General features: G+C 46.9%; 1 protein-coding gene across 1 annotated transcript; it reads right to left on the bottom strand.

Moving 5' to 3' along the window:
* Positions 1-8395: 8395 nt before the first annotated feature.
* LOC125553614 (sphinganine C4-monooxygenase 1) lies at positions 8396-9722 on the bottom strand. Its single transcript, XM_048717373.2, has 2 exons — positions 9397-9722; positions 8396-9309 (listed from the first exon to the last, which is right to left on the bottom strand). Exons 1-2 carry the CDS (start codon positions 9628-9630, stop codon positions 8728-8730), a joined length of 816 nt encoding a protein of 271 aa, XP_048573330.1. The 5' UTR covers positions 9631-9722; the 3' UTR covers positions 8396-8727.
* Positions 9723-12131: the final 2409 nt, after the last annotated feature.

The following is a 12131-nucleotide window of genomic DNA, read 5'->3' on the forward strand; positions in this document are numbered from 1 at the left end:
CATCGTGGGTGTTACAAGTTGGTAATCAGAGCCTTCCCCGACTTAGGAGCCCCCTGCTTGATCGAATCGCTGGCGTTGTTGAGTCTAGAAAAATGTTTTGAGTCTTATAGGATTATATATATATATATATATCGGAGAGTAGGATTCTTTTTACTCCTCAGTCCCTTCGTCGCTTTGGTGAGGCCTCCCGACGTAGAGTTTTGACTCCTCTCTTCTCAAATTTCATGAAATTTTTTTTAGGATCACGCGGGTATCTTGGAATCGTTCCGATAGTTTTGTGACGAGAACATTGCTCTTGGTGCCTCCTGACATTTAGGGGTTGTGGCAGTGTCCCGGGGAGTTGAGCTCCGAGGTGTTGTCGTCACAATTTTATCGTTGTAGTTCTGGAATACCTGAGTTTCACCGACATCGAAAATCTCTTTTATGCAGTTGTTGGTGAGATAACCTCGACGCCACCCAGTACTAGGGTGGGAGTTTGGGAGTATTGCCATAACTTGTATAACGGATGCTTTTCGAAGGTTGAGGTAAATGATTTCCGAAGGTTTCTTGGTTATGTGTTGAAGGATGGATACATCTAGATGTAGGATTTGCTAGTTTTGTGTGAGATATTATGCTTCCCCTGTATCCCCAACACCTGATTGCATAACTGGAAAGTTTCGGGAGTTTATAAGTGGGAATTCGAGTAGCTCATAGGATATCTTTCTGACAGAGGCATGATATGAGATTGGGGTTCGACGTCTAGTGGTCCGCCTATCCACAGTTGGTTTCACAGTGGTCTCATTGTGTCTTAAAGAGTCCTTGGCTATGCTGACTCGGGGACGCTTCGTATGTCATGTGCACTGCCTTGTACATGATGGTGCTGTACAACCGAGCCCGTGTGGGCCCCACCACAAAAACTTCGGACGAAATCTCTATCATATGTTTGTTCCGGCTTATTTTGCAAGCCAATCCTTTGCTTTGTTTTCAGTTGTGGTATTCGAGTTGCTTCGATGTCAAATGTTGATTCCATGCCTCTTTCTAAATGGTGTTCTCATATTTCTATATGAATGCTAATCCTTCCTAATAATCGAGATTGTCATGTCAATTCTTTCCAACCGGTGTGTTTCTCTTCAAGTGGATCCGATCATTTCAACATTTGCAAGATCCAATCTCAGTTCTTCTCAACGGTGTTCATTTCATTTGTCCCAAGCTGCCTTTGTTTTTCCCGCCCTCCCACCCTTTTTCTTCAAGGACTCGGATTTCTTAATCAAGTATCATTTTATTCATGTGAAGTCTCTCCATTCTTTTCCGTCAATATCCTTATCCGATGATTATTAGAAAGATTCTAACAGAGCTTCAAGTTCATTATTCTTCATTCTTTTCTTCTCCGGTGGTTTCAATTCAAGCTTTGTCGATCATAAAATCTCCTCAGTTCAAATGCTTTCTCATGTCGATGTACCTCTTAATCTTTCACTTCTCACTATTCTTTAGTTCTGGAGGGCTGAAGATATCTCGAAGATTCGTGTTTGCACTCTGCATCCGTTCAAGCTATTTCGAGGTCTTATCTTATTCAAGCCATTTAATTTAACCGGTGCTATCTCCTTTTCAAGTAATCGTTCAACTGTGTTTTTCTCTTGAGTGGGCCCTAACCCACAGGTCTTTCCCAGGATCTTACCTGACTCTTCTAATTTTACCGGAGCTATTCTCAAATCTTTCAAAGTTTGACGTAAGAATGAATTATCATCAGTCATATGTATTTCTCCAAGATCTGTCAAATTCTTTTCATCGTTCACTCAACCTCTTCGCTTTTGATTCTTCCGAAGTGTCTAAATAATTCATGGTGTTGTTTCTCGTCGTCATTCTCAGATTTTGAAGACCAAAGAAGAGTTTTCCTCCAAATCTTGGTCCGTTCTCTCGAAGCTGCGTAGTTCAAGCTAGATGCCATCCTCTCATAATTGTTTTGATTGTGAGTATTCTTTTCACCCATTCGGAGCAATTCAAGAGTCTTTCAGTTTGATTCTCCGAAGGCCATCATCTCGGGACTATTCATTCCAGCTTTCAGCTCTCGTTCTCCAAATCTTACCGGTGCATCATTCAAATATTCTCTAATCAGATTGTGATCTCTTTGTTCTCATATATTTATATTTTCTCAAGTATCTTCATTCATTTCATAATTCTTCCCGGTGTTTCTTTATCTTTTCTTCGTTCATTTTCAATTCTTACGGCGGTTTGTTCAAGATTCCTCCTTCTATGTTATCACACTAATTCATTCGTTGTTTCCAAATCCTATCGGTGGTTCTTTGAAGACCTCTCTCAAGTTTGCGCTATATCCCTTCTTAATCCTTTTCAATGAGAATAAGTAGTATGCCAAATCCGTTGCTTGTCATCAATTTAATTGATGAATGATAATCATAATGTAATTCTTATTCTTGTTTCATCCAAGTGATTAATTCCTGCTTTCCGGAGTGGTTCATCATATCACATTCTCGGTTTGATATGCTTTATCTTTTATTTTCCAAGAGTTCCAAGCTCTCGCAATTATATCACCACGGAGATTCATCTTAATCATTGCAAGGATTCACCTTGTGTTTTCAACTTCTCTTTCCTTTCGTTTGATCATTCTTTTATTACTGGAGTTCTTCATGGAGGCTCTACATGATGGTTCATCAAGGATTTAATTCCTTCTTGAAGTTTTCATCGAGATTCTTTTCTAAGGAGCTCAAGTATTCTTCACCTTACAATCCGGAGTGCAATTATTTTTACCTTATCTTTTGAGGTGGTGTTATGTCTTTTTTGACAAATTTCTCTTCGTGTTTCATGGTTCGCAAGTTGTCAAGTATGAGATATTTTAAATTCATTAATCTCTTCATTGGAGTTATCTTGGGTTATTTTTCACCTAAAGATTTCCCAAAGGATTCTTGCTATTTATGGTGGTTATAAATGAACCAAGTTCTTCATTCATCCTCCCGGTGGAATAAGTTTCTCGTCTCCTTGTTCATATCAATCCAATCTTTTGTTTTCCATAGTGGCAGAATTTCACCTCATAGTTTTGAGATGTTTCCCATAAGCCTACTGTAAGCTTACTCTTTTCGTTGTTGGTTTTCCAACAACTCCGTTCGACTTTTCTCCTATAGATGCTTTTTCAAGTTCATTTGAGGCAGAAGATGTGGTTTTCTCCTCCGTTCTTTTGATTCCATTCTTACATTCATTCCGGAGGCTTTGTATTGTTGCTATATTCACCCATCATCTCGTTTTGTCAAAGATCATGTTCTTTTCGTGCTTGTCCATTTCCAACCGGAGTGTTGTGTCTATCATTCCTCTTCTAACCGGACTCTCATCCAAGTGCTTTCATTTTTCCAAGTTCATATTACTGCCCTCCATTTCCAACCGGAGTGTTGTCATAATTGATCCTTATCATTCTTTGTACATCTCGTTTCATCCGGAGTGCTTGCATGTACTTCCTGTCCATTGCAACCCTTTTCTTAAGTCTTTCAACCTACAAGGTTCCCGTAATGTTCTTTGTTCCTCTTTTCTAACGGACTGTTTTCAACTTTGTTCATCTCTGTTGTATTCTTCAAGTTGTTCAACATTTCAAGATTCTTTGGTTTCACTCGTTTGTCAAAGAAGCAACTTAGTTTTACCTCTTATCTTCCTCTTTCGTTTCCTCCGGTGCCATTCTAGATCTCGGGACGAGATCCTCTCGTAGTGGTGGAGTGTTGTAACGCCCCGAGACCGTTGTGCCAGGTGTCTTCCAGATATTCGCTATTTTTGCCTTGTCATTTTTTTGTGTCATGCATTTCTTATCATGTCATCTTGTGCATCGCATTTGCATACATATTCGTCTCATGCATCCGAGCATTTTCCCTGTTGTCCGTTTTGTAATCCGGCGCTCCTATGTCCTCCGGCACCTCCTTTTGCCTCTTTTCGTGTGCGGGTGTTAAACGTTCTCGGAATGGACCAAGATTTGCCAAGCGGCCTTGGTACACTACCGGTAGACCGCCTGCCAAGTTTTGTACCATTTGGAGTCCGTTTGATACTCCAACGGTTAACCGAGGAATCGTAAAGGCCTTGTGTGTGTTGCAGCCCAACACCCCTTCAAAGTGGCCCAAAACCCTTCCAAAACCCCTCCGTCCTCTCGGTCGTTCGATCATGATCGCGTGGCCGAAAACCGCACTCCATTTGGACTCTCCTAACTCCCTCTACCTATATATATGTCCTCTCCCCCGAAATTTCCGCAGATGAAACCCTAAAAATCCCCCCCCCCCCGCACGCCGCCGGACATGTCCGCGCCCGCCGGACGAAATCCCGCCGCCGCCTCCCAGCCAATCCAGGGGCGCCACGTGTCCCCCGCGCCTCCTCCCACCTCCGCAACCGCCGCCGGCCCGCGGAGCCCACGGCCGGGCCGCGCCGGGCCCAACCGCGCCCCGCGCCGCCACCGAAGCCGCGCCACCCGGCTCCCTTCCCCGCCGGCGTCGCGCGCCTCGCCGCCGGATCCCCGCCGCCGATGCCAGATCCTCGTCGCGCGTCGCCATCGCCGGCCACCGTGCCCCGCCGCCTCGCATCCCGCGCCGCCTTCGCCCAGCACCGGGCCCGACCGCGCCTCGCCGCCCGCCCGCGCCTCGCCGCCGCCGCCGCCTTCGCCCGTCGCCGCCATGCGCCACATCCCGCCGGCGCCGCCCCGGCCCTCCTCCGGTGAGCCTAGCCCCGCCTCGATCTGGATCCAGATCCAGATCCGCAGGTTGACTTCCCCCCCCCCCTTGAATTTTTCTCCAAGTCCTTAAGTTTTCACATTCTGGTCCTCTGTTCAACATGCCATAACTTCTCATCCGCTGCTCCATTTTGCATGCATGAGATATCAAATTGTTCGTCTCGATGTGCTCTTCATTTTGTTCCATTGCACCATGCTTGTTTGAGTCCATCTTGATGCCCTAATTAATGTTGCAAGAGTGCTTCATAATGTTAGGTGCTCATTCTTATCAGTTTATGAGCATTTGTCATTTTTGCCATGATTAATGTGTGCTACATATGAGCATGAGCTCTACATGTGTTTTGGGCTATGCCATGCCATCTTTACAGGGGTGTATGCCATGTATTTTTGTGATCAATGTGGTGACTAGCACATGCATGCAAAGTAGCTCTCGTGATGTTGCTGATTTCAGGGACTTAGAATTCTTCTAAGTCATTTCCCTGATGTTATTTTTATGTCATGTATTCATGTTGCTATATAGTGATCCATTCCTCTTTTGAGCATGTTCAGTAAGAATGATTTGGGCATATGGTTATGCTCTATCCATCCATGTCTTTGTTTGCAATTATGGAGTACCCTGGCATGACTCAATCTTACTCTACTTTTGCTATAAAATGTTCCTGGCAGATTGTTTACGTGTTAATCAATTTTGCCAAGGTTGTTGTAGTTCATCCATGCATGCTATGAGATTGTTCTTTCCATGTTTAGCTTCTTCATCATGTCTTCTTGCTGGGTGTATGTTTAGTTTGTCACGCAATGCCTTGTGGTGAGTGCATCGAGATCGCAAACATGCCTTCGTAATTCTGTTTATGCCATGTCCGGTTTTCTGCTAAGTCTGAATCTGTTAACGAAACTTGCTATGTTTACATGGGTGCCATCATATTTTCTGATCCTTTTTGGCTTATGGTCAGTAAGGGACTTTTGTTATATGCTTTGAGTAGATTCATGCCATGCCTTGTATTGCTATGTTCTGAGCCTGTAGCATGTTGTTATCTTGCTCTAAACATTGCTTCCTGATGTTAATTCCGGGCATGTTATTTTCACTAAGTCTGAGATGCTATTATCTTTTGCACTTTTGCCATGCTTGTTTGAACCTGCTCTTGTGTGATTTAGCCGTAGCTCAGTGTTCATCTTTTGTCAAGCATCTTGAGTATATCACTTTCATGTGCTTTGTTGCTATGTTGGAGTGCAGTAGCTTAGTTTCTTGTTACATTCTAGGTGGCATCGTGCTGTTAATCACAGAATTGTGCCATTATTATTTTGCTTGCCATTTGCAAACCGTGCATCCGTTTCCGGTGATCTTTATATCGATTTCGACCGAAATCAACTCATCTTTCCAGCGGCACGCTTGGTTTGCAAGTTGAGGCCTGGTTCCATCTTTTCCTTCAGGAGCACGCATATGCATTGCATATCACATCCCACATATCATGCCATGTTTTGCATCATGTTGCTTGCGCATTGCACCGTGGTTGATTGTGGTTTCCTTTGCTTGTGTTCTTGCCTTGGGTAGAGCCGGGAGACGAGTTCGTGTTCGAGGAACCCGTTGAGTTCGTTTACAAGGATCAAGCTTTCGTCTTCTCGGAGAACTTTGCAGGCAAGATGACCATACCCTCGAAATCACTTCTATCTTTGCTTGCTAGTTGTTCGCTCTTTTGCTATGCCGCAATACCTACCACTTGCTATATCATGCCTCCCATATTGCCATGTCAAGCCTCTAACCCACCTTTCCTAGCAACCCGTTGTTTGGCTATGTTACCGCTTTGCTCGGCCCCTCTTATAGCGTTGCTAGTTGCAGGTGAAGATGGAGTTCATTCCATGTTGGAACATGTATTTTGTTTGGGATATCACAATATCTCTTATTTAATTAATGCATCTATATACTTGATAAAGGGTGGAAGGCTCGGCCTTATGCCTGGTGTTTTTTTCCACTCTTGCCGCTCTAGTTTCCGTCATACCGGTGTTATGTTCCTTGATTTTGCGTTCCTTCCGCGGTTGGGTTATAATGGGAACCCCTTAACAGTTCGCCTTGAATAAAACTCCTCTAGCAAGGCCCAACCTTGGTTTTACCATTTGCCACCTAAGCTTTTTTCCCTTGGGTTCTGCAGACTTAAGGGTCATCTTTATTTTAAACCCCCGGGCCAGTGCTCCTCTGAGTGTTGGTCCAACCTGTCAGCCGCCGGTGGACACCAGGGGCAACTCTGGGTTGGCCTACTGGAAGTTTGGACAGTTCGGTGTGCCCTGAGAACGAGATATGTGCAGCTCCTATCGGGATTTGTCGGCACATCCGGGCGGCTTTGCTGGTCTTGTTTTACCATTGTCGAAATGTCTTGTAACCGGAATTCTGAGTCTGATCGGGTCTTCTTGGGAGAAGGAATATTCTTCGTTGACCGTGAGAGCTTGTGATGGGCTAAGTTGGGACACCCCTGCAGGGTTTTGAACTTTCGAAAGCCGTGCCCGCGGTTATGGGCAGATGGGAATTTGTTAATGTCCGGTTGTAGAGAACTTGACACTTGACTTAAATTAAAATGCATCAACCGCGTGTGTAGCCGTGATGGTCTCTTTCTGGCGGACTCCGGGAAGTGAACACGGTTTTCGTGTTATGCTTGAACGTAAGTAGTTTCAGGATCACTTCTTGATCACTTCTAGATCACGACCGTGCTTTGCTTCTCTTCTCGCTCTCATTTGCGTAAGTTAGCCACCATATATGCTAGTGCTTGCTGCAGCTCCACCTCACTACTTTTCCTACCCATAAGCTTAAATAGTCTTGATCGCGAGGGTGTGAGATTGCTGAGTCCCCGTGACTCACAGATTACTTCCAAACCAGTTGCAGGTGCCGATGCTACCAGTGCAGGTGACGCAATCGAGCTCAAGGAGGAGCTCGATGAAGATCGTGTTCGTTGTGTTGTTTCGTTTCCAGTTGATCAATAGTGGAGCCCAGTCGGGGCGACGGGGGATCTATGCATTAGTGGTGGTCTTGTTTTATTTTGGTTCCGTAGTCGGACCTTGATTGTATTCTGGATGATGTAATGCTATATTTGTGTATTGTCTGAAGTGACGATTGTAAGCCAACTCTTTATCCCTCTCTTATTCAGTACATGAGATGTGTAAAGATTACCCCTCTTGTGACATGCCTACAATGCGGTTATGCCTCTAAGTCATGCTCCGACACGTGGGAGATATAGCCGCATCGTGGGTGTTACAGGGGGCTTTGCGGGCGTGTGTAAATGTGTCTTTATGGGTTAACGGGTTTGAATTAAGTGTGTTCGAATGGTGGTACGTAACGGCCCTTTACAAATTTGACTAAGATCCAAAATGAAATCAATAAAGTTTTCAGAAGTTGGAACAAAAACGAAATGAAAAACAGCCAACTGAGTGTTCTCTCATGTATATCCAAATTCTGATGTGCATCAACTGAGTATTCTCTCATGGAGTACTGTAAAAGGACTCATAACGAGTGTTCTCTCATGTATAACCAAATTCTGAGAATCAACCAACAACGTACATATCCAAACAACAATCTGAAATGTGAAGTTGTTTGATTCCATGAGCAACTCCAACCGTCAACCAAATAATAGAAATTGAATCATAAGCAGATTTCCCTTTGCTTAGGTTCGATTGGAATTTGCTCCGAGCTCCGCTGACCGATTCAATTCAAACAGAACTCTCTGTTTTTTCTAGCAGATTGAGACTTCTACACTTTATTGAATGGAATATAATACATAGAGTGACTCAAAACAAAACAAAAAATACTGAGCACATGCGTGCTATGGTCGGCACTCGGCGCAGCGAGCAAATAGTTTGACCGGCTCACGTCTACCCGCTGACTTCAACACGCACATCTCACTGGCTGCTTCTACTCCAGTTTTGTAGCTGCATGCATGCAAGCCAAACGTACGTACACATGCAACTTGCTTGCTTATTGACTAATCTACATATAATTATACTCATTAGTACTAGGAGTAATACGTAGTAACTGCATGCCTGATCGAGCATGCCGTTAACTAATTAGTTGCCTTGGTAGGCGGCAGGGGCTTGAGCACGAGGCCGTCGCCGCCCGGCCTCTCCTCGACGGCGTAGGGCATGTGTGTCCCGAACACATGGTCCCACGTCACGAAGAAGAGGTCGGAGAAGTTGTACCGGACGCCGCGCGGCATGTGGTGCACGCCGTGGTACGCGGCGCCGTTCCAGACGGACTGCAGGCGGCGCGGCAGCAGGCACACGCCGCAGTGGTTGTCGATGGCCTTCACGGTGCAGAGGGTGAGGAAGACGGCCGTGGCGCGCGGCGAATGCGGCGACAGGCCGGTGACGAGGACGGCGAGCGAGGCGCCGGCCGTGTCGGCGATGAGGACCTCGATCGGGTGGCCGTAGATGGCGCCGAACGCGTAGGGCACCACGATGCGGTGGTGCCACGAGTGGAGGTGCCGGTAAATGAACCGGTTGATGTGCGCCAGCCGGTGCCACGCGTACCGGTACGCGTCGAACACCAGCACAGCCACCGCGATCCGGGCCGCCGCCGTCAGGTACGCCTCCGCCCGTGAGCCGCCAGCGGCCTTGGACGCCGTCGCTCCTCTTCCTCCCGTAACCTGTGTATGTATAAGCTCGACGGTCAGCGGGTGCACAAATTAACGACGTGCATGCATGCATGTATAAATAAGATCAGTAGTACGTACCATGGCGAGCACGGCCAGGGCGGCGAGCTGCATGAGGTGCTGCATGAGGACGTTGAGGATGACGGCGCGCTTGGACACCATGTTCTTGCGGTCCTCCTCGTCCTTGGTGTTGAGCCTGTACTTGTCCATGAGCCGCGAATGCCCCAGCGCCGTGTGCACGCCGGCGTAGGCCCAGTACACGGCGATGGGCACGACGGCGGCCACGGTTTCCTCAGAGACCCTCGGCATCTCCATCTCAACAAGCCTCTTCGATCGATCACCGACGTACGTGCCTTTCGTGCGTGTAGGTGTGTGCTAACTGCAGACGACGTACTGTCTTGTGTCGATCTTGTGGCTGTGTGAGTAAACCTTAGCGCGATTTCCCTTGCTTATATACACCCGAGAAGTGAGAAGCCACGTGCGTGCGTGCGTGCGTGCATGCATGGCAGGGTTGAGGAATCAGGCCGTTTGACCGTGCAAGTCGTGGTTTGTGGTTGCCATGTTTGATTGTCGTCGTGGTGGTGTACATGTTTGACGGCGACGTATGTGGGACGTGGATCGGCTTGGAAGCGTGGAGCCCAACGGATTTGTCAAGTCAGTCCGTCGCTCGATCCCATCCCGCCGCCGGCCAGCAGCGACGGTTTCAAAGCCTTCCTTCCTCGCTCTACATACGGAGTTACCATTATTGACTCTTCATCAAATCTTCCAGATATCGCCGCGAGCCGAATTGCTTTTAACCATGTGAGTGTATTTTGTTGTACGTATATAGGAAGAATTTTAAGGGCTGCATGCAGAAATATGGACGTCAGACATGACACCGTTTGTCAAAGATAGGGACGGAATCTACACGTCTCACATCCCCGATCCCGAACAGAACCAAGTTTCCTCTCGTCCCTGGCGGCTGCAACCCTAGCCGCCGCCAGGGCCAATCTCCCAACGCCGTTCTCCAGCGGCTCCCTCTCCGCCGACGATCTCGGTCGTCGGTGGTGAGGGGGGCCGCCGGATCCATGCGTGTGGATCGATTTTTCCTCTTTATAGTTTAGGTTTTTAGGTTGTTCATCGTCTTTGCTTCGGTGATGACGATGGCGGCGCTGAATAATGAATCTTCGGATTCTTCCCTGACGAGGCCATCGGTCATATGGTTGGGGATGGATTTGGAAACCAGTCTGTTCAAGCAAGGATGGTGTGGCGGCGGTGGCATCCTCGTGGTGGACCTGTGTCCTCGGGCTCCGCTGTTGCGACGACGTTTGCTCCAGCGTCGACGCGGAGCTTGGGAGGTAGTCCAGGAGCGGATGCAGATTGTGGTCTGCATCGACGACATCTGAAAGACGGAATATCTACTGGGTTCGTGGTTTGTGGATGGCAGGTATGGTTTCCTCCTTCGGCGTCTTAGTCGTGGTGGAGTGCCAGATCTGGAGTTCGATGGCGTGTCCGGGGTGTTGCCCCGGTCTGATTCGTTCAACGGCAAGGGCTTTACTTTTGGTGAGCCACTTTGGAGGTCCGCAAAGCTGCATATCAGCGATGGAGCCGCGTCGAGCTCGGGTGAGGTGGTGATTCGTCATTCTTTTCTTCGGTGGTTGCTGTGGTGGTGCCGGAAGCAGTTGACGAGCGTTGATGTCAAGCTCAGAGATGTTCTACTATCTTTTCAGTTTTGTCATGTCGGTCTTTACGTGATTTATACTTTGTTCTTTATGATATGAATGAGACACGTATTACCATGCAAAAAAAGACATGACACCGTTTGTCTTTTCTAGTACTACTAGTATTTTTTTCTAGTAATACGGTGTCTCATTAATAACATAATGATTTAATTACAAGCCACGTAAACATCTATATTACAGGACTGAAAAGATAGAATAATCCTATGCAAAAAAACCAGCGCCTGGCCCTCTCCACTAAGGAAAAAGAGACAGATCACCTCTTCATCCGAGCTCGACGCGGCTCCATCGCTGATCAGCAGCTTTACGGATCTTCAAAGTAGTTTGCCTAAAACAAAATCATTGCCATTGAAAGAATCGGACCGGGGCAACCTGTCCTCGGACACGCCATCGAACTCCAGAATTGATACCCCCACACGACTACGATGTTGAAGGAGAAAACCAAAACTGTCAGCCTCCAACCATAAACCCAGCACAAGATGCACCAAAATTGCTTTAGTAGTCCTATAAGAATGCGTACACCTACACACATATACCATTGATCCACATCCATGCGTACGCTCTTGGCTACCGGCCGGGTCGTTGCAGCGGCGTACGTAGACCCATTAGGCCATTGTTATTTTATTATTATTATTATTTTGAGAATCCATTGTTATTTAGGTAATTGGTTGAATTGCGGGATTGCTAAATGTCAGTCGATTAAGACTTCAAGTGACAAAACATATAATAAAAAATTGTACAAATCTCCATGTAAAATCTCATGGTATAGCATTGATTAAGGCTTCGTTAAATCTTAGTCGACTGAGATTTAACAATCCTGTTTTATTTTTGGTAGGCCTTCTCACACATTAATCTTGGCTTGACCGACGAGGAGGCGACAGCAGCGGCTCCGTATGATAGCGGCTCGATATCTTGGGCAACAACTCTTCATTCCGATCCTGGTGACGGCCCCGACGCCGAGTCCAGATGCTGCAAGCCCAACGCCGATCTTCATCAGGAGAAGGGCCCCACTGCTGCCAACACCGGTTGCACCCAGGCAAGTGGCGCTCAAGGCCAGGAGGAAGACCCTGGCTCCAGGCTTCTCCCTCAACCGTCGAA

The sequence above is a fragment of the Triticum urartu genome, chromosome 4A (assembly GCF_056163025.1).
Source record: "Triticum urartu cultivar PI428250 chromosome 4A, HENAU_Tu73, whole genome shotgun sequence".
Lineage (NCBI taxonomy): Eukaryota > Viridiplantae > Streptophyta > Magnoliopsida > Poales > Poaceae > Triticum > Triticum urartu.

Bases quoted from the DNA above. Each gene is read 5' to 3' on its own strand.
- LOC125553614 (XM_048717373.2), bottom strand. From the start codon at position 9,630: ATGGAGATGCCGAGGGTCTCTGAGGAAACCGTGGCCGCCGTCGTGCCC. The intron at 9,310-9,396 runs GTACGTACTACT...ATACATACACAG, and splicing joins CCCTGGCCGTGCTCGCCATG to GTTACGGGAGGAAGAGGAGC.